The sequence below is a fragment of the Salmo trutta genome, chromosome 30 (genome assembly GCF_901001165.1).
Source record: "Salmo trutta chromosome 30, fSalTru1.1, whole genome shotgun sequence".
Lineage (NCBI taxonomy): Eukaryota > Metazoa > Chordata > Actinopteri > Salmoniformes > Salmonidae > Salmo > Salmo trutta.
Window position 1 is genome coordinate 9,161,670 of NC_042986.1, and position 23,756 is coordinate 9,185,425.

The window sequence follows — 23,756 nt, forward strand, 5'->3', positions numbered from 1 at the left end:
AGTAATCATTTTTATTCTGAACTGGAATAAACTGATTGAAGCAAGATGCTTTTTGAGACAAACACTCACACAGTTCTGGGTTGATCATCTGCAGCAGGAAGCGGTCTCCTGCCTGACTGAGAAAGCAGTAGATGTTCTGGTCCAGTTTGGCACCACATAGCTATGCAAGTCAAGGTTCTCAAGTACAGAAACAGTGTCAATGCTGAGCATCACCTCAGTGTTGGACTGTCAGAAACTGAGAATAGACATGTTTGTTGAAAACGTCAACCAGCCACACACCTCTCATTAGGACTGTGTGTGTGTGTGTGTGTGTGTGTGTGTGTGTGTTCTGGTCTACATCTGTGTGATGTGGTCAATCACTTTATTCCAGTTCAGAATTTAAAACATCTGTATTTTAACAGCAACAGTTCCAACCTAGACTTTTTATCAACAATAATTTCTATAGTAGGCCTGATATTTGTTTTAATGTATACGGTTACTTAGGGTTGCACGATCAAAAGGCCTGTGTTTGTGTTCTGTATCTGTGCGATGTGATCAATCCGTTTATTCCAGTTCAGAATGAAATGATTTATTGTATTTTAACCTCAACAGTTCCAACCTAGACAGGTATGCAAGAGTGTTTTTAACGGGGAAAAATAAACAGAATATATTTATGGGTATTTCATTGTTATTTGTTTTTGTCTACATTGCATTTTTTTTGGGGGGGGGGCATAAGGGCAATGAAATGTACCAATATTTACATATAGTTGCATATTTTCCTAAGCGTGGGTCCCAGGAACACACAGAAATTCTTATTTGGGTCCAAGGCTGAAAAAGTGTAAGAAACCCTGCTGTAGAGGGCTATACTAGAACTGTACTTACAGATATCATGTAATTTGCAGGCTAACTGTACTTACAGATATCAGGCGCTTCGTCTGATCCATCCGGACAGTCCTTCTCTCCATCGCAGCGCCATCCTTTAGAGATGCAGGTCACCTGGTCCTTACACACAAACTGCTTAGGACTGCATGTCTTCGGAGCTGGAACATACAGAACACAGACAAGGTGTTATTACCAACATTTATCAGAGTCCTTAGTTATTTTTGGAGAATGTTCCCCCCCCAGAGATCCTGTAATACAACGACATGTGTAATTCTACGATCTTCCCCTATACTGCGTTATTGTGCCTGTATTTCTGTAAAACGTATGAATGTTTGAATTTTCAACTGAACAGAAAGTAGGCTAGCGAACCACTACTGAAGACATTTATTGGATCAGGACTGCTGTTGCTTTGGGTGTGTTTTGTGGGCAGGTTGTTATAGCGTTAGCATATAGACTCACATAACCTGGCCTAATTAAAGTGGTGCTTCACAAGGTTTCCCAGAGTGTGGCTGAGTCTTACCAGACCAGACCTGGTCTCAAGTAGAATTTATTTTATTTCAAATACTTTCAGCGTTTGATGGAGCCTTGCCTGGAGTGTCAGCTGGGCGGGGTTGCACATTTTGGGACTATTCCATTGGTTTAATAGCGCCAGGCAAGCTCAATCCAGGGCAGCTAGAGTATTTGAGAGATGGCAAATACTATTTGAACCCAGGTGTGAGATTCAGTTTAACCATGTCAGCAGAGGGGCAGTGCCAGACATAGCTAGAGGGCCATTGGGCCGTCAGGGCTACTCTGTGGTGCTACCATGTGGTAAACCAACCTCAACAATCTCTGCTGACACATACTGCTCAGAAATACCACACTGGGATTTTTCTCAGAGGTCAGAGAAAATGACTGACTGCTCAGTGATGACCGTGAATACTGTGGTAGAAATGAAAAGGCTTCTGTCGGTCGGTTACGTTGAAAAGTCCCTCAGAGGTAAATCAAAAGCAGAGTGAAAACGGGCTGTCTGGGGAGAGGAAATAAACAAACTGCTAACCGACTTAAAGGCACCAGTGTCGGGAGTGAGTGAGTTTGTAGAAGAGTGTGTTTTCTGAATGAGGTGCTCCACTCCCTGTGGTGGATTGGACACAGAGCAGGGTTATTGACCTTGTGTTGACCCCTGCATGGTCACCCAGCAACAGGGTGCATGTCACCCTGGGCCTGGACTAAGGCCTTTTAGTCTAGAAAATTCCATCACAGATCATGAGGGGAACAGCCTGGTTTGCTGCTGACAGCCAGGTCCTACATGACAAATATGCTAGTTTGGCAGACTGGCAGCATTGCCTCATTGTATCTGGTTCCTGCCTTTCAGTCAGTACATTGGTATTCAGATAGAGGAGGCGGCGGAGGAGGAGGAGGTGGTGCTGTTGGGAGGCAGAGTTGAATACTGTTGGCAAAGACTCTTCTCGTGAGTCAGCAGAGTACAATCACGACGTGTTGACTAGATGAAGATGAATCATTTCTGTAGGATTAAACCAAGCACAAAACTCACTCAACAAAAACAACCGTTCCTGACAGCTACAGTGGTTCCCAACTATAATCAGGGTTCAGGAGGAGAGAAGAGTACCGCATTGGTCGTGTGTCTACCTCAGCTGGGGACGTCATTGTTACTGTACTTGTTTTAGAGAGAGCAGAGCAGCAGTGTTGTGGAAACAGAGCAGAGTCCCACACACACACACACAGAGAGAGAATCGCAGCACATAGCAGACCATCTCATTGTGATTCTCTGCAGGAACTGCCTCGCTCGCTCGCTCGCTCTCCCTCCCTCCCTCCCTCTCTCTTCCTCCATCTTTCCCTCCCTCCCTCCCTCCCTCCCTCCCTCCCTCCCTCCCCACATCATTTAGCAGGCAGAGCGGTGTTTGGGGGAAGGGAGCAGAACACAAGGGGAAAGTGATGTGACTGCAATCACAAGAGAGTATGGGGGCAGTGTATCATTGTGGTCATGTTCTCTCTAAACTGTCATGCTAAGGGCTTTAGGCTAGAGAGCCCTGGGAGTGAGTGAGTGTGTGTGTGTGTGGACTCAAACGTGGTGACTCATGAGTGTCAGGTTATTGTAAATACAATTAGAAGCTGAAGGGTATGCTGCAGATCAAATGACAGCCGTCTTTAATACACTAACAGCACCTTGATGTTTGAAATGATTAGGAGAGTGACGGTACTTAACATTCAGAGCAACATCTCCGCTCTCTTTCAGGCCTCTCTATTTACACTCAAGGACATGAGAGGACAGACATTTCCAAATGAAGACATTTCCGAATGTGACAGGAATGTAATACGCGAACACAACCATGAATGGATAGGAGAGAACGACTGAGAGCGCACGAACTTCACAAGCTCCTAGCAACCGCACAGGGGAGGGACAAAATAAAGACGGAGGGAGAGAGGAAACATGGTAAACAAAAACAAAAAAGACAGAAGCGGATGACTGAAGGAACTTAGATGACACGCACACACCTAGTCCCAAAGAGGGACCACTGAGATGGAACAAGAGGCTAACCATGGCCCAAGGGCTATTAGAAGTTACAGTTTCCTCTTTACTGGTCATTTCTGACCATTTCCTGTATTTGACAATTCTGCAATGCTGTAAACACATTAGCTCCACTTACACTGATAAACAGTACTACCCTTCCTCGAGCCAGTCTCAACAGCTGAACATAGTCAGACAAAAGGATAGGTCCGGCAATGAGACCGGGAGATGAGTGGTACTGAGCCCAAATCATGCTGCTGTGTGTGGATATTCTCCTCCTCATCCCCTGGCCTTTCTAAGCCTAACCTGGAGCATAGGTTCCGGTAGGAGAAGGGATCAGTGGAAGTATTAAAGCCTAGAGTAGGCTGCTATGTACGGGCATTTCCCTCTCATCCCCTTGCCTCTTTGGAGCAGCTCAGCCACTTGTTCTCCATGACTGGGCATAAAAACTGGAAATAAAACATTGCGGGTTCTAATTTTATCAACGCTCCACATACCAGTGTGTGTACACACACACACACACACACACACACACACACACACGGGAGAACCTCCGGGGGTAATTGGAGGTTGCTGGCTAGCTTTTCCCCTCAGTCGTCCCCTTTCAAAGCACAGTACTGGAATATCTCAGACAGAGATGGGGATTGTTAATTCCTTATTAACAACCTTGTTTTTTCCCCAAAGGCAAGGCCAAAATGCTGCAGAAGGTGCAACAACCTGGGATATGATGGTAATCATTTGAATATGTTTGAGCTCCAGAAGGGGGACAAATTAATGAATGAAAGAAATGAATGAATGGCCTTTATTTGTCCTCCTGGGACTGGCTGGACCAAACAGTAAACATGGGTATTTAAAAGGCCATGTTGCCAGTGGAAGCTAAAGCTGGCATTGCCAGTTAAATTACTTCCTTTTCCTGCCACCTCTGAAAGTTGACTTGGATTACATTACCATCGCTGCTGTTATGACTAGACCTCTGGGAACATCCATCAATTAATCATTTCTCACCTCACTGCATTTCATCCAAAAGGAAAAACAGCCACAACAGAATTGTGTAAGTCATTCAAATGTGTTAACCTTCGCAAGCCAGCCGGCCCAGATGACATACCTAGCCGCGCCCTCAGAGCATGTGCAGACCAGTTGGCTGTTGTGTGTTCTGACATTTTCAAGCTCTCTCTAGCTTAGGCCGCTATCCCCACCTGCTTCAAGATGTCCACTATCATCCCTGTACCCAAAAAATTGAAAGTAACAATTGAATGACTAACGACCCGTAGCACTCACTTCTGTCTTCATAAAGCTTCGAGAAGCTAGTCAGACCACATCACCTCCTCCCTCCCCAACTCACCTACCGCCCTGACAAATCCAAGGACGACGCAATTGCCATTGCACTGAACACTGCCCTCACCCACCTGGACAAAAAGGAATGCAATGTGAGGATGCTGTTCATCGACTACAGCTCTGACTTCAATACTATAGCGCCCTCTAAGCTCACCACAAAGCTCACGGCCCTGGGACTGAACTCCTCCCTAAGGAACTGGGTCCTGGACTTTCAGACGGGCCGCCCCGAGGTGACGGAGGTAATGTTGCCTAGCTTCGACACTGATTCTCATCACTAGGGTCCCACAAGGGTGCGTCCTCGGTCCCCTCCTGTACACCCACGACTGCGTGGCCTCACACACTTCCAACGCCGTCATCAGCGAACTTGATGACACGACAGTAGTAGGCCTGATTACCAACAACGACGGGACAGCCTACAGGGAGCAGGTACACCACCACCACCAAGAGGATCATAAGGGATCTCAGCCACTGAGAATGAGTCAGTGATTGGGCTTGTTATGTTTAACATGTAACAAGGTCATATTAGGATACTAAAAACTGAAAAGGATCAAAACACCTCAAATAAGGTGACGAGCAGTGTGAAGGCATTTCTACTGTTTTGATGTCAACGACTGTCAAAAACAGTCCTCTGGCTATTTATTACACTCAATAATATCACTCTAATTAGTGATCCAGATTCAATTTGACAGCAAAGTAGGAGTACTCTCATTTTATATGTACACTACCATATAATAGCTTGGCGTCACTTAGAAATGTTCTTGAAAGAAAAGCATTTTTTTTGTTAATTAAAATATCAAATTGATCCGAAATACAGTGTAGACATTGTTAATGTTGTAAATGACTATTGTGGCTGGAAACGGCAGATTGTTTATGGAATATCTACATAGGTGTACAGAGGCCCATTATCAGCAACCATCACTCCTGTGTTCCAACAGCACGTTGTGTTAGCTAATCCAAGTTGATCAATTTAAAAGACTAATTGATCATTAGAAAACCCTTTTACAATTATGTTAGCACAGCTGAAAACTGTTGTTCTGATTAAAGAAGCAATAAAACTGGCCTTCTTTAGACCAGTTGAGTATCTGGAGCATCAGCATTTGTGGGTTTGATTACAAGCTCAAAATGGCCAGAAACAAAGAACTTTCTTCTGAAACTCTAACTAGACACTAATGTACTTGTCCTCTTGCTCAGTTGTACGAGTTCTTCAGTTTCATAGCAATTTCTCGCATGGAATAGCTCTCATTTCTCAGAAGACGAGTTTCAGAAGAAAGTTATTTGTTTCTGGCCATTTTGAGCTTGTAATCAAACCCACAAATGCTGATGCTCTAGATACTCAACTAGTCTAAAGAAGGCCTGTTTTATTGCTTCTTTAATCAGAACAACAGTTTTCAGATGTGCTAATGTAACCGATGTGAAATGGCTAGTTAGTTAGCGGTGGTGCGCGCTAATAGCATTTCAATCAGTGACGTCACTCGCTCTGAGACTTGAAGTAGGGTTTCCCCTTGCGTTGCAAGGGCCGCGGCTTTTGTGGCGCGATGGGTAACGATGCTTCGGTGGGTGTCAGTTGTTGATGTGTGCAAGGGTCCCTGGTTCGAGCCCGGGTTGGGGCGAAGAGAGGGACGGAACCTACACTATTACACTAACATAATTGCAAAAGGGTTTCTAATGATCAATTAGCCTTTTAAAATTATACACGTGGATTAGCTAACACAATGTGCCGCTGGAACACAGGAGTGATGGTTGCTGATAACGGGCCTCTGTACAGCTATGTAGATATTCCATTAAAAGTCTGCCATTTCCAGCTACAATAGTCATTTACAACATTACCAATATCTATACTGTATGTCTGATCAACTTGATGTTATTTTAAAATGGACAAAAAAAGTGATTTCCTTTCAAAAACAAGGACTTTTCAAAGTGACCCCAAACTTTTGAACGGTAGTGTATATTACTGTATTTTATTGTACTGTATTTTAGTCAATGCCACTCTGACATTGCTTATCTTAATATATTTCTTAATTCCATTCTTTTACTTTGAGATGTGTGCATTGTTAGATACTACTGCACTGTTGGAGCTAGGAACACAAGCATTTCGCTACACCCACAATAACATCTGCAACATCTATGTGTACGTGACCGATAAAATTGGATTTGAGGTGAACGCTCTAATAAACATAGCTGATGTTGCTGCACTCACGTTTCTATTTACTACTGATTTATTAACTACAAATAAACCTTTAACTAATCTTCCATAAGTCAATGTTGGTTATCAGACAAAAATAACAACATCTCATAGGCCTACTATATATGGAGGCTTTGTACACAGAGACGAAAGAGAGAGTTCTATTGTAGATTAGCATTAAATATAAAAGCAGAGTTCCTCTCTCAATACCCATTAGAAGCTGAGGAATGTGCTCAGTCAGTCTGGCCCACTTTGTAAAATTTGTCATAATATTTGTTCAAGAAATACCTGAGAAGTGAAAGCCTTTTCACACATCTGTCTGAGGAGGTCACAGGAAGCTACTTAGTATGTCTGCATCTGTGTTACTAGCCCGTCTGGAAGAAGTGCCCTGCCCTATATTCACTCACACATTCAAGCATCTCAGAGTATGAGTGGTGATCTAGGATCAGGTCCCCAATGTCCATATAACTGTATTTATTATGATCTAAAAATGTTAAACTGATCCTAGATCAGCAAACACACTCAAATGCCTGATGAGTAGGATGTTAACGAGGCCTAACATTTCATTGATGTTGTGGTTTGTCAGTGCTGTATTTATTTTACGTACGTTTATATGCATAAGGCACATTTGAGGCAATTACCAATTCAGCAAAGATAAGTTATTCTCGTCACACTCTGCTGGTGAATGTCAATGAGGTGGCAGAGGGCAGGATGAGACGAAACTAGTCAGCTTCGTTGCTCAGATCAGTGTGTGTGTGTGTGTGTGTGTGTGTGTGTGTGTGTGTGTGTGTGTGTGGTGATAAAGAAGAGGTAGAGAACGAGACTACCGATTTAGAGAACGAGAGAGAGAGTGACAGCGACAGAAAATAAACAAACTGGAGACAGCATAAAATGCCAGAAAGAGACCACAGCAGAGTATGGGATAGCAGAGTGGGAGTTGTTCCATGTCACCACTATTTAAATGAGCAGAGCAGGCAGGCAGGCATATGGCGGAGGCCTCCAGACACCAAGCCCAGCTGGGACACACCAAATTAAGGGTCCACTTTAACTCTCTCCCTCATCCTGCCATCCCTTGCTATGTCTCCCTCAATACGGCCATCCCTCCATCCTCACGCTCTCTATCCCCAAAAAATCTAAACCAGACCCTCATAGCACATTCCAGCACCTTTTAATTGATTTCATGTGTAGGGTTCTCGCAACCCCCCCAAATCTTGGAGAAGAAAAGCATGCCTTAAAAGAAGAGGAGCATGGAGTCTTTCTTGGAGGAGACCTAAGGGGCATGCGGTGAAATTTGGAAGAATAAAAGGTAGTTAGGGTTTTGCTAAGAGGCTGACAAGTTTATTATCAGCGGAGGGTGTTTAGAACTTCTAGGGTGCAGTATCTGTATGACACACATAATCCTGCTGGTTAAAGGTAGCAGTTACGGTTTCAAGCTTGTCCTGGTTTACAACTCAGAAGAGTGTGCCGTGATGCCAAAGAACAGTTGCAATTGTCCCCTAATCAGTGCTCGACTTGGGCAGGAGTTCACCGGAGCTGAGTACCGGCATCTCAAATGTTCTACTGCTTGAGCTCCTGTTCCTCATAGAATATTAGCTCAAGTATTGTGGAGCTCCTGCACCTGAATATAAACAGTACCGGAACCTATTTCAGTCCAAGTCAAGCACTGTCCCTAACTGTACAGAACACAACCGATAGCTTAAATGTTTACTGAGTACACTAAAATATTAGAAACACTTCCACATGTTCTAGCACTGCTAACCAAAGTGGAATAGCAGCCTTTTATCCTTCCCATTCCCCAGTGGGTCGTTTCCCCGGGCCTGGCGATAGTGATTGGATTATATTACATGCTGTTAAAAGGTAAGAGCCCAAATGGGAATCTGAAATGAATGAGTCAGAGTTATCGACATTCTTGGAGCATACACACACAAGTTTGGACACACCTACTCATTTAAGGCTTTTTCTTTATTTTTACTATTTTTGTAGAATAATTATTGTAGAATAATTGTGAAACATCAAACTATGTTATAACACATATGGAATCATGTAGTAACCAAAAAAAAGTGTTAAACCAAAATCGATTTTATATTCTTCAAATAGCCATCCTTTGCCTTGATGACAGCTTTGCACACTCTTGGCATTCTCTCAACCAGCTTTGAGGTAGTCGCCTGGAATGCATTTCAATTAACAGGTGTGCCATCTTAACAGTTTTGTTGTGACAAGGTAGGGTTGGTATACAGAAGATAACCCTGGTTAGAGCCAGAACAAGAATAGACTGATGAGTTTCATAAGAAAGTTCTTTGTTTCTAACCATTTTGAGCCTGTAATCGAACCCACAAATGCTGATGCTCCAGATACTCAACTAGTCTAAAGAAGGCCAGTTTTATTGCTTCTTTAACAGAACAACAGTTTTCAGCTGCGCTAACATAATTGCGAAAGGTTTTACTAATGATCAATTAGCCCTTTTTTAAACGATAAACTTGGATTAGCTAACACAACGTGCCATTGGAACACAGGAGTGATGGTTGCTGATAATGGGCCTCTGTACGCCTATGTAGATATTCCATAAAAAAATCTGCAGTTTCCAGCTACAATAGTCATTTACAACATTAACAATGTCTACACTGTATTTCTGATCAATTTGATGTTATTTTAAAACGCCAAAAAAATTTGAAAAAAAGTGTTTTTCTTTCAAAAACAAGGACATTTCTAAGTGACCCCAAACTTTTGAACGGTAGTGTGTAATTAATAATATATATATATATATATATATATATTTAAAAAAATAGGGGTGACAGAGAGGTGGAGGGCTCTACGGGAAAGAGAGTTAAACCAGGGCTGTTTCCCACCACATATTAATTCTCTCCAACTCACATCGCTTTCTGTTATATGGAATTTGGAACTTCCAGAGTTCCACACAGTTCCAAGAACCGAAAAAGGAAACCAACCACTAGTATGTAATGACACCCTGGAGGTCAATTTGAAATCATTTCTCTGTTGCTCAGTTTAACAGCAATATTTCAAAGCAAGAATCCCCTGCTTTGAAAGTAACAATTAAAACCAAACTAGGACCATGAGAAAGAATGAAGAGAAGAAGAGAAAGAAGGCAGAGAAGCTAGTTGTTATTCCTGGAGTTTCTGTGGTTCTTTAAATATTCAGTGGGACTTGGCACAAAACAAATTGTGCAAAAGGAGATTTAAGGAGGTAGTTAGTTATACAATGGGATGTTGTAGATGTGTGCCAAATAAAATTATTCGTTAAACTGTCTAGTTTGTTTTCAGATTTCTATGAAATCTGACCTATAATTAAATACAATATTAGTTAAATTGTTTTTCTTCCAATTGTTTTTTAGGTTAAAAAGCAGCTTATTTGTGTTGGAATGGTGTGGGCATACCCCAACAACAGAATGGTGTGGGCATATACCGGTCATTAAAAATATTCATGCAAGTAGACTGCTGATTGGTCAGCTCATCATCCTCTATGAGGAAATAGCAAGCATTTCTGAAACGGCCTGTATGAGAATCAAGTTTGAGGTGGGGTTTTTGAATTTTTTTCTCCAATTTATGCTTTCGCCCATATATGATTATAGGATGAGTCAACAACATTATTTGGGTATGAGTTAACAGAATATGAACTTTTAAAAAGTGAGATTTTCACTGGACAGTTACTTTAACACTTTATATAAAGCTGCTGTTATACCTGTGTAGTAACACTATCACCGTGTTAGTGTAAAAGTTGCAGTGTTACAACACAGGTATGGAGCAACTTAATGTAGAGTGGAAAGGGACAATGGTAGGGCCCTATAAAATCTGTTGTATTTTTAAACTGATTCTGTTAAATCCAGGTTTCCATTTTTTCCCAATTGGTTCAGGGTTTCTCTCACAAAATCACTTTAACAGAAATAAATAAAATGGATGTTCCAAGTCCACAACAATGCCTAAAACACATCAGGAGACCACTTTTGAGGTCTGGGAATAATCTAAAAGAAATTTTGATTTTGGGGTGTAGTTACCCTTTAATTCAAGTGCGCACCAGCAGTACACTGTAGCACTCATGTGATTGCAGAGTTTGCAAACCAAATGGGCACTAAATTTATGAAGATAATCCTGATATCATTCTGCCAGGTCGGCATTTTAATTGAGAAGGTTTTTGGGGAAGCTCATACATCTCTACCAGAAGACAGTTATCATTAGCATCAACGCTAAAGGCTACACAAAGTGTCATGGTTCAGTCTTTAAGTATACTATATGTTGACTATCATTACACTTAAACACACTTATTTAAAAGTGTACTTCAATTTCATATGCTTTAATGATGTTGTAAATTAATTCAAAATACACTTGGAGTTGTTTTTAAGTTGAATAATTTATTTTCTATATGAAACTCTGCTTGTGAGTGATCAAGTACACTATAAGTATAGTTTTAGGGCCAATAATGAGTTCAAAGTACTTTCTGAATTCCTGTTCATAAGATTGCAGGGAAAGAGAAAGTTGACAATGATAATGATTGTTTATTCCACATAAGGGAACATGCGCAGCTGAGGAACATGCTTCCTGAGTGTACTTTTTCATATCTCAAGAAAATACACTTAAGTATAATTTTTAAAAAAGTATTTAAATGTCCACAAAACATTTTTAAGTATACTTTCCAAAAATAATTTCTCAAAATGATAATTGCATATTATCCAGCATCCTTTTCTGCAGCTAATGTTTTGCTTTATAATACTGTACTTCAATATATTAATAAAGTATGATTTAGGTATATTTAAATATTTTTCCCCCGCTTGGGATAACTTGGTCAAATTAATGGATTTTTGAATAAGTTCAATAGATTTTTGAATATTGTTGAACTCCATTTTAAATGTCTGGATTCCGTGATTCAGTCCACGTTCTCTGCAATGCAAATCTTACAGGGCCCTACAATGGACAACTGCTGTCCACCCTAAACACCGGAAAACATTGTGCTCATACACACAGGGCACACACAGGGCACACACAGGGCACACACATGGCACACACATGGCACACACATGGCACACACATGGCACACACATGGCACACACATGGCAGCAGGTAACCTAGTAGTTAGAGCGTAGGATTAGCTAGTTCGAAAGGTCGATAGTTCAAATTCCGGAGCCGACAAGGTGAAGTCTGCCAATGTGCCCTTGAACAAGGCACTTAACCTTAATTGCTCCAGGTTCGCCGTTGATAATGGCAGACTCTGGCCGTGATCCCACTCCCCGAGGGTGTCTCGGGGAGAGTTGGGCTATGCAAAAAAAAAAAAAAACATTTCCAATTCACAAGTGTATTAATACCCAACTTGTACACGTGTGAAATAAGACAAATATAAGCATCCGCCAAATTATTATTACACACACCCAACCCAACCTCGGTCCCAACTTATTCAATGGAGGCTCTGTGCAGTGCCCATCCAACAGGAACAACCATTTAGCTATGTGCTAAAGGAGCAACTGGCCATGCAGTTTGACTGCAGCTTACTTTGAGCATTAACCGGCTTACTGTTCTCACACAATATCCATGGGTCATTGAAGCCCATTCTAATCCCTAAGTCATTTTCTAAGTGGTTAAACATGCATACAACAGCTGAACTTTGAGGGCCAGGCAGTCATTTCGTACCCTAGCTGGCTACCCTCCCTTTTTGTACCATAAGCACAACACAGGGGTCTGGGGCTGAACTCTGACGTAACATGATGAGCCGCTGCACGCTGTCACGGGGGTGGAGAAATTGACAGGCATACAGAGAAGAGCCGATAGCGATTACAAGTTGCTGTCAACTCACTCTTCAGCAGCCTCTGCTCTCTGACTGTGAATGTGCAGCAGGCTACACCTCACTACACTGCCTTCCACAGATTCAGCTGGTAAAAAAAACAGAACATGGGAGCCACAAAATGAATCAACGCTGGACCACATAAAATGACTGAGGCCTTCATTCATTGCAGCTCTTCGAAAGCCATAAAAAAAAAAAAAATGTTAAAGCCTCAATGCGCATAGCTTACTCTTTACTTCTGAAACCAGGACAGCAAACAAAGACTGGGGGAGGAATTAAGCTATATAGTAAATGTTGTATGAAAATGTTTTACAAAACAAGACGACTTATTTCAGTTCAAAGGATTTCCACGGTATTCAAGGTTTATGTGAAGGTTTAATGATTGTTGATTTCACTGGATCTCTGCTAGTCCAAAACACTCATTACAATCACATCAAAGTTGTGGAGGCCGAGCAGTGTGTGTGTGCGGCTCAATAATAGGCAAGAATGAACGATAAATAATTATTTGCGCCTTTCAAAATACCCAAGGACACTTACAGAGTAAGGAATAAAATAGTTAATGTAAACATGACAATACTAAAACGACACCCCAAAAAATTGCAAGCTCAATAATACACACAACAACAACAACAACAACAACAAAAACAAGGTTATCAAGGCAGTTAAAATGAAGACGATTCATGATTGGTAGATTAAAAGGGGGAAAAAAAGAGCTAGACCAAGATTTCAAACTATAGGCTGAATCCTAGTCTGAAAAGGTGAGAGCTTTAGATTGTTTTTGAAGGTTTGGATGGGGTCAGATTCGCAGAGTCAGAGGATTGAAGGCTGAGGGTGTAGATGTGTAGCATGTCGGAGAGATAGGAGTGAGCCAAGCCATAAAGGGATTTGTAGGTGAGGAAAAAGGATTTTGAAGTTGATTGGAAGCCAGTGGGGGTGTAGGAGTGTGGTGTAAGGTGCTCCCAGGGTTTGGTGTGGGTGAGGAGACTCAGAGCTGTTTTGGATATGCTGAAGTTTGTTTAGGGTGCTGGCAGTGTGTCTATACAGGAGAGCATTGCAATAGTTCAGGCTTGAGGTAATGAAGGCACGTAGAAGGGTTTCACCACCTGAGTCGGTAAGGGACGGGCGGAGTCTGGCGATGTCCTTGAGAAGGAAGGCAGATTTTGTGATGTTTTAATGTACGCATCAAAGGAGAGTGTGGCATTGAGGATGACCCCCAGATTCTTCAACAGAGACAGGACAGATTGACCGTTACTCTATGATAAAGTCGAACTCCTCCACCTTCAGGAGACATCTTGGCGACCACCAACATGGCCTCTGAGCTTCAGAAAGTTGGAGCTCATCCAAGATATTATTTCTTTCTTTTAGACAGCTGGAGTGAACAGATGTGTCGTCAGTGTAACAGTGGAATTACTGACCGTGTTAATGATGTAGATAATAAAAAGGAGAATCCCCTAGGACTAAGCCTTGGGGGAACCTCTGGCGGACAGGAGCACAGGCGGATTTGAAGTGCCCCAAGGTCACAAACTGCTGCCTGTCCGACAGGTAGGCCCTGAACCAGGCCAGGGCTGTTTCGGTGATTCCCAGGGTCGTCTTCATTCTTTCAAGGAGGATGGAATGGCAAACAGTGTCAAAGGCAGCTGGTAAGTCCAGTAGGATGAGATTGCCAGGCAGCCGTTAGTAATAGATCATTGACCACTTTGACCAGAGCCGTTTCTGTGCTGTGATTGGCCCTAAAGCCTGATTGAAGATGCTCAAAGAGGTCATGAGAAGTCCATGTGCTGCTGGAGTTGGGAAGCTACAGCACGCCCAATGACTTTAGCCACGAAGGTAAGTTTGGATATGGGCTGGTAGTCGAGGTTAGCTGGGTCAAGTCCTTGTTTTCTTCTCCCCAGAATAGGTGTGATAGCAGCCAGTTTGAGTTCAGGGGGGGTACAGTGCCAGAGCAATAAGACACATTGACAATGTCAACCATGAGGGGAGAAAGCACAAGACAGGTCTTGACTAGGGAGGTGGGCATAGGATCAAGTGAGCAGGTTTAGGCTTTGGTGAGTAGACCAGAGATGAACGCAGCATCAACAGGGGAGAAGGCAGAGAGGGAAGAAAGGATTGCTACCATTTATCCATTACTCATTCAATAGCCAAGCATGCTCGAAAGTAAATAAACCGGTAGCCTATTTAAAATATTTCACAGTATGGGTAGGCTACAGTACTGCTGTGCGATAGGAGCACGACATTCTAGATTTAATCTCAGAGCCTATATCGAGGCAGTAGAAACAACCATGTATTGATGCAAATGAGGGTGTTTCTGTTACCATAAAAAAGGTGGGGGGGTGTAACCACGGGGTTGTAACGCTCGTTCACAAGTAGGTCTCGGATTTATCAATGAAAACATGCGTATATGTTGCGTTTGATAAATCCCAATGATTTGTTGCACACGCAAATCCTACAAGCTCCATGTACGCATGAGGTCCCGGATACTGATTTTTATTTTATTTCACCTTTATTTAACCAGGTAGGCTAGTTGAGAACAAGTTCTCATTGGCAACTGCGACCTGGCCAAGATAAAGCATAGCAATTCGACAACAGAGTTACACATAGAATAAACAAAACAGTCAATAATACAGTAGAAAAAAAGAAAAGGAAAAGTCTATATACAGTGAGTGCAAATGAGGTAAGTTATGCTTTCAAACCATCTAAAAGCACAACCCAATTCCAAAGGAAAATCTATGTCTGATTTTTGGTTTAGTTGTCACCTAAATGTGTTATCACTAGTGACGCACCGATATGGCATTTTTGGCAGCTACGGATATCTAATATTTTCCTTGACAAAAAACTGATACCGATAACTGATATTTAACATTTTAGCGTCCTTTTAAGCATTCTAGTACAGTTAAAATAGTTAAAACACACACACACACGGACGCATCGGTGTAAGGCACTGCAAGAGGCGTCACTACAGTCCCTGGTTCGAATCCAGGCTGTATCACATCCGGCCGCGATTGGGAGTCCCAATTGGCCAAGCGCCGTCCGGGTTTGGCCTGGGTAGGCCGTCATTGTAAATAAGAATTTGTTCTTAACTGACTTGCCTAGTAAAATAAAAGGTCACACACACACACACACACACACAACCAAAAAGTTATTTTGTTGGCATTTACGTATGTCCCTATTACCAGTAAAACATACTCAAAACCTATTTCTTTCACTTACTTGCTGTGCTGTTTTGTTGTTTATTTTTTCAGTCATTTCATTCGCAACCAGGATTTCAATGGAACGCCGTTTGGGTCTTTAATATGGAACGCCGTTTGGGTCTTTAATATGGAACGCCGTTTGGGTCTTTGCGTGTCAAAAAAGATACTATTTAACATGTCAAATAAGCTTTTTGACCAATCAGGACCTGAAAGACTGCACATCACATAAATGTATGAACACGTTAAAATATTAAGTAGTTATTACACAATCACTACGATTCATCGATACATATGCTATGATGCTGGCAAAGTTGTCTCGCGTACCTACAGTGCTGATCATAAAAAAAGCTAGCTAGCTCATGGATGCAAACAATGTTCTTCCCCATAAACATTGCAAAATGACAATCTGTTTCAGTAGCTAGCTAACTGTATAGCTAGGTGTCATCATCTAAAATAATTTACAAGACAGTTCTTATTTGATTAATGGTGGTCGGACCCATCTATGTGAAGCTAGCCACAGTAGTGGACTTTGCGGTTAGGCTTCAAAATAAAAGTATGGCAAAATTCTACTATGTATTAATTTGCATCACTGTCAATGACATATTTTTATTTTGAAGGCAAACCGCAAATTCCACTATTGTGCCTAATCTTTATTGCGGCGGGCTTCACAACACATAACCCGGTCCGGTTGAGCCTCACTAGCCAGATGAAGCTAGCTGGCTGCTTATAACGTTAGCTTTGGGCAACAGGGTTAAGTAGCTGGCTAGCTATTTATTTTCATGAACTGAAATTCAATTTGCGAACAACAAGTGGCAACCAATCTAATACTTACTCACAAGGATTCCTAAATCATTGCTAAGAATAATGAAAATGACTGCAGTTTCTACTGGTCATTATTTTCAAGCTGGTTGTATTGGTGCTAACTAGATACCAAGCTAAAGCTAGCTACCCCAGAAGTTGCGGTCAAACAAATGATGCTTTATTACCAATGCGGTATTGTAAACACATTGTTCGTGGCCGGTGTTTGCAGACTTTTTTGTACAGCTTTGACAGTGCTACTGTATCTTTTTTTGACACAGAGACCCAAAAGGCACGCCACAGTATGTATGTCGTGGAGCTAATAGCAGTGACACTATTACTGCGTAACACCGGGAGATCAACATCAGAAAGATAGTGCACTGGGTAGTGTGTACCGGTGCTCGACCAGTCGGCGAAAGCCAACATCACCCACGGCAGAGAAAAGTTGATTGTCAAGGGCAATGAATTCCATTATATGGCTTTAATGGATTTTGCCTTTGAGTTCTCTCACTGAAATTCTGTTACTCTTTCAAATGACTACTCCACTTGTTGACTGCTCGATCCACACAGCAGACATTGTGGGCTAGTTTAGGAACGCCGTGTTGCACGTATAGCGCCAAATTTTACGTGCCGTCATTACGTCATGTACCTTCGTTATATAGGTATGCAGGTCAGCTTTGACATCGGTTTTGGACCTCGGCGTTAAACTAGACATCGGCCGATACCGATGTTGGCATTTTTAGCTATTATCGTCCGATTCCGATATGTTCACCGATATATCGTGCATCCCTACATATCACTGCGATTTCAACCATTTAAAATGCATTTTAAATACAGTTTGATTTAATCCTATTATTCAACTTTTATTTTGGGTTGAGATGGAGACGTGAATCCAACATATTTATTATTAACTTGTAGATTCTATATACTGTCTATTTTTAGTTGCATCCTGGGTTGAATTTAAACAATAGCTGTTGATGACTTCCCAAATGCTATTTACAATAGGCATAAACAGCAGTGGTATGAAGTACTTAAGTAAAAATATGTTAAAGTACTACGTAAGTAGCTTTTATGGGCATCTGTACTTTAATATTTATATTTGACAACTTTTACATCACTATATTCCTAAAGAAAATAATGTACTTTTTACTCCATACATTTTCCTTGAAGTAATGGTTACATTTAGAATCCTTAGCAGGACAGGAAAATGGTCCAATTCACACATTAACAAGAGAACATCCCTGGTATTCCCTACTGCCTATGATCTGGCAGACTCACTAAACATACATGCTTTGTTTGTAGATTATGTAGGAGTGTTGAGTGTGCCACTGGCTATCCATACATTAAAACAACAAGAAAATGGTGCCATCTGGTTTGCTTAACATAAAGAATTTGAAATGATTTATACTTTTACTTTTGATACTTAAGTATATTTTAGCAATTACATTTACTTCTGATCAGAGAGAGAATATATATATATTCAAGTAGTATTTTACTGGGTGACTTGTCCTTTTTCATTAAAGTATCTTTGCTTTTAGTCAAGTATGACAACTGGGTACTTTTTCCACCCCTGCTAAATAGCAACATTGATAATGTTTATGATTTGTTTGCTCTGTTGAACCTACCCTTTGGAATGACTTCAATAGCAACAGTGGATCTATTAAGTGGAGATTTATCAACAAATCCTTCTCACGATAGTACATTTATATTTGTCACTGACTATTACCAAAGTGAAGCAGGGCTGGGAGACCGAAGGGATAGCTGTAGATAGCACGTCCTACTGGAGAGTTTATCAAGCCTATAGTTTTTTCTTCTTCTTATAGTGGATATTACGTTGAAGATCTAAACGTTGTCTCAAAGGTACAAGGTTTGTCTATGTTGAAAATTGGTTACCAGGATTAAATAATCCTGTGGTTGAAACTTTACCCTCAAAACAACAGTTCACAATGTATTTTCCACATCACAATACATTGACAAATTGCGTTGAGACATTGATTTAACCAGTTTGTGGTCAGTGGTCAAAGACTTTCTTTGTGACATAAGGCTGACAAAGTGATCAAGTTGTCACTGACAGTGTAGCCTTGCTGTGCAAACACGTCGAAACAAATGCCCAGTCAAGGATAACTGAAGAAAAAGCTGAGCAACTGTGTTAAGTCTATATGGCCCGCCACCTCCTCAAAGATCTCAGTACCGGGAGTGGTTCATTCTCATCCTAATGTATGCCATATGCATAGCCAATCAAGCCAATGACTGTGGTTGCGTCCCAAATGGCACCGTATTCACTATTCGCCATAGCGATCTGGTCAAAAGTAGTGCACTAGATAGAGGATAGGGTGCCATTTAGGACACACCTGAATCAGAGTTCAATAGCTGTGACTAACAGAAGCAGACAGGTCTGACACATGGCAGTAGTCCATGAAATTGGAATCTTATCACCACACATCAGTTGCCTCTCTCTCGCTTTCCTCTCTCCTCCTGGCCAGGTGTGAAAGCAGGCAGCAGAGTGGAGGAGATTGGGGCCTCCTGTTCAATCGATTCTCCAGTCGAGCGCAAAACACACACACAGTCATGGAACTGCCTTGGAATAGCCAATGTGTTTCTGGAGGTGGAACCAATACGATAAGACTGGAAGAGTGCTCAGTGTAATGGCCGGTCTGCCTCGCCGAGCCTCGCTGGTCATCCCCAGGCGTCAGGTGAAAAGTTCACCATCAGAGATAGAAAAACAAATCTTTAGTCACAAAGCCAGGATTCACACGTTTGTGTCGGATGTCCAGCCAACGTTGCAACCAGTTGCGACATTTGAAGAGCTAGGTTTACTCCTCGGGCTCCATTTTAACAAACCTAGCGCAATGGTCAATCTAAGCGCCGGAAGTAGTGTTATAGGTTTGGGGGTGTGTCAAATAGTTGAGCTATTTTCACAACCCCAATTATTGGATCAGTTGCTGGCATTGGCGTGAAAGGGCTGTGCTTTGATGAAGAAATAAGTTGTGGGTATGTAGAGGCTTGGCCCCACTGGCCAATCAGACTGTGCTCCATGGCTAAATATGTGGTTGCTTTAGGTTGTGTATTTACGGGCTTTTAAATAATCGCCTTGGAATCAAATCCAAAGTTAGGGAAAGGGAAAGACCTAGTCAGTTGTCGAACTGATTGTATTCAACTGAAATGTGTCTTCCACATTTAACCCAACCCCTCTGAATCAGAGAGGTGAGGGGGGCTGCCTTAAAAATCGACATCCACGTGTTAGTCATAGTTTGTTAAACAGCTTACAGAAACAAAAATGTAGACTATACCATCTTTGCTAAATATGTTAACTTGAACCTGTTGGTAGTCCACATTGTTCTGAGTAATTGCATGGCTTCAATGTGGAAATACTACACACTGTAGTATTCACCGTGATATAGGGGCTAGGCCTACAGTAAATTGCATTATGACTGAGCATGGTCATGCTAAATGTTGTCAATAAGCAAGATTAAAATTCATTATTGATAAAGCCTAAAAAGACAGCGAATAATTCTAATCAAAACGTGTTTTAAATAGGCTGTCTGAATACACTTACCGGCACCATAATTTCTTCCCGTGGGCATATAATATTAAAACAACGCAGACTATGGAGGGGTTTTACACATATCCAAAACTTTTCACAACAGCTGGACAAAGATCCAATATGTTGAGAAAGGGAGAATGTCCACTGACCGTTATGCTGCTCCCAAATATAATGTTTAATATACATATCGAAACCATCTTACAGATCACATTAACACTTCTCCTGAAGTTGCTTTGCATGCGTGCCACGGACACTCTCCCCATTAAATCAGGACAGTAAATAATTCGAATAAGTTCGGTTTTAATAAATTGCAACCACAATAAATCCAACCACAATAAATAGATGTAAAATGTAATGACAAAATCACCAGCATAAAAAAAGCATTATGGTTAAACCAGCCTTCGTTATCATAGGCCTACGGTAAGGGTAGTCTACGGAGGGCTTGGGTTTTAAAAATATGAAAACGGAAAACAAAAATTGTTACAGGAAAACCATTTCTAAATACGAGGTTCACCGGTATTCACCAAGGTTATCATCTCGTTTCATTATGGGCATGGACACATGTAGCCTCCATCATGGAGGGGGTTTTATGCACCTCCAAAGCATGGCTAAAATAATGTAGGCCTGCCTACAATACATAGATAAAAAAAGGGAACGTCAGCTCACTGTTTTGCGCCTCTCAAACTTGATATTTGAATAAAGCTTTGGTGATTAAGATTGAGACAGCTTGGACATCACGAACTTTATCGACGGTTTTACTTGATTACTGTACATTGGGCAGGACAAAAATAAAAACATCCTTTATTGAGAGAAGAGGCCATGCTTGGATTTTTGTCAACTAAAACGAAATAGGATTTAGAAACCTAAAACCGTTTTTCTCCTAAGAGTACAGGCACCATGGCAGTGTGCGTCACAGCTAAAACCAGCTTTTGGTTGGTCTTAAATATCCCCACCAAACGCTGCCTGAAATTAGCCCTTTGGGTCATGTTTTAAAGGACACACCTCATATTTCCACCCCTCACATCTGAACGCAAGCATGCTAATGTTAGACAGGTAAATTGCCAAAACTGGCGTTAGGGCTGGAAAATGCCAGTGACCCAGTTTTTACATGACGAACTTTCTAACTGACGTGCGTTTGACACTAGCGCCGCCTTAAAGCTAGCCGAAAAATAGAGCCCCTTGTGTGAAAAGCATGGAGAAGACATAAACATTGGATTAAGGGATCTTTTAGCCTGGGAATAAGCGAGTGTTTACACTTGCAAATTCTAAAGTGGGTTAGCACCGACTTTTAGGGGCTAGCCAAAACAGAGAGTTACACTGTTACCTAATCTGAATATTCTACTCCATAAACGTGACATTTGGTTTCAGGTATCTCTGGTTGTGTGAACACAGGCTAAGCTAGCCCAATGTCAGTCATAGCCTTGGGCTAAGGATAGCCCAGGGCTAAGAACAATGCAGTGTGAAAAGGCCTATCGTTTCTATAACCTAAAGAGAAATCCAAGGCATCTTCCTTGTTCTCCCTTCCACATCAACACCCACACGTCCCCCCCCATTATGTTCAATAAACCAATCTGCTCCTTTCAGGGTCTTACAGGAGCTAAATGCAGAAAACACCAATTACAACACACCCCTGCAATTCACCATCAACAAACACTCTTTCATCTATCGAGCCTCACGCCTTCGTACAGGGAGAAACCACACTGAACCATTCATGCTAATCCGTGCGGGCGTCTCTAATGGCACCCTATTTCCCTATGGGGCCTGGCCATATATAGGGAGTAGGATGCCATTTGGGACGCAAACCTGCCTCTAGCCTCCAGTCTGTGCTCAGGCTGAATCTACAATGCTATACAGGAAGAGGGAGGAAAGAAAAAGGGATTTTATACAGTTATTGTCAAGACTCCCGCTATCGCCACATTATTATTTCGGTTTAGGTTAAACCTGCATTGTCTCCCGCTAGGAAGTATTAATAGAAACCCACCACCATAACCCTGCATTTACTACAATCTATTCAAAGGCTAAACTGCTGCCTTGTGAAAACATGGAGACCTGTTTGCATCTTAATTCCAAAAGACACTGCTCCATTTCCCAACCCCTTTACATACCTAAGACCATATTATACATTGCTTTTTCACAAATCTCATTACAGAAAAATAAATGATAGAATTTGCTGTGCCACCTGAGAGAGTGCTATAGCTGACTACCTGCAATCTTCAGCTGTGTTAGGCCAGGCAGCATCCCAATCAATGGCCATTCCCATGTGACAGGCTAGCCAGGTAGAGAGCCTGGTCCCAGATCTGTTTGTGATCTTGCCAACTCCTTTGCAGTCATTGTCACGCCAAACATGACAATTCCATAAAAAGAGTTAGGAAGAGTGCAGAAACAGACTGACACCCAGGCTAAGGTAGAAAGTCTAAAGAGAGCAATGTATAATCTATGATCTGCTGAATGTGTGTGGAGGACACAGGATGTTCTAGAATGTTCCTGGCAGATGTTTCCAGTGGAGGTTCTGAGTGTTACACGCCAAATTTTATTTTGCAATGCTCGCGCGACCAGTGTGGTCAGCATATTAGTGTTAGAACCAGGCCCCAGGTTCTGGAATTCACCCTCTCTTCCCCTCCAAACCCACAGAAAAAGGTCCAAAAGAAAATGACCCCTGATGATCATAGGGGGGGCATTTTCTTAGGACCTTTAATTGTTAGATTTTTTACTAGACACTAGTATAATCCTGGAGATAATAGGATGTTAAAAAAGTGGTGAAGTGTCCCTTTAAAGGGTCAGGTAAACAGAGTCTAGGCTCCTCTGGAATTCAACCTCCACCTCCTGACCCATCTCCACAGTTCAGCTCAGCCGTACCTTTGTTGTTCTCATGTAGGGTCTGCTCAGTATCATAGGGGCATAGAAATGTACTTGGAAGCAAGACTGGTAGATTTGTGGGAGGCTAGATATGTAGGAGGTAACATGTGCACATGATCTCTTATGGTAACATACATCCGTGGCGGTCGGTGCAGTTTTTGATGGAGGAAGTTTATTATTTTTTTTTATGAGCATGGCCTTATTTCTATTACAGCATGTTGGATGACTGTCATTCATATTCCATTCACCCAGTTCAATGTAACATCCATAGGTTTAGGCTACTACATGATACTCAAATTTTCCCTATAACCACCATGAGGTTGCTACAACCTAGCCTATGAATTATAGTTTACAACATAGGTGCACACAGGTTGAGAGAAAAATTTGAGGTGACAGACAGTCACTACCGCTTTGCACACTCTTGACTGCATCTAGCCGATCTAGGGTGTAGTCATTAGTCCAACAGTTGTAAACGAGAGTTTCTATTGAACAAATTCAGGTATGTTTATCCCGGTTTCATTCAGTTTGCTTCCATCAACAGAGTCGGCGGAATGAATACACCCCTGATCACACGTAAACACAGTTCACTTTCATAGCAGCCACGTCGTATTCCTTCTCACATCTATGCTTTCCCCTCCTCACATTTTCCCCTCCCTTGTGGACTTCAAATGGACAACACATCAGCTGTATGTGACCAGG

General features: G+C 41.8%; 1 protein-coding gene across 2 annotated transcripts in view; it reads right to left on the reverse strand.

Moving 5' to 3' along the window:
- Window positions 1-23,756, reverse strand: part of LOC115167856 (low-density lipoprotein receptor-related protein 1) — a 137,256-nt gene that overhangs the window by 104,760 nt on the left and 8,740 nt on the right. For both annotated transcript variants that reach the window (XM_029722542.1, XM_029722541.1), the window contains exon 2: window positions 897-1,019. In XM_029722542.1, coding sequence (XP_029578402.1) covers window positions 897-1,019 — 123 coding nt within the window. The remainder of the gene's footprint in view (window positions 1-896; window positions 1,020-23,756) is intronic.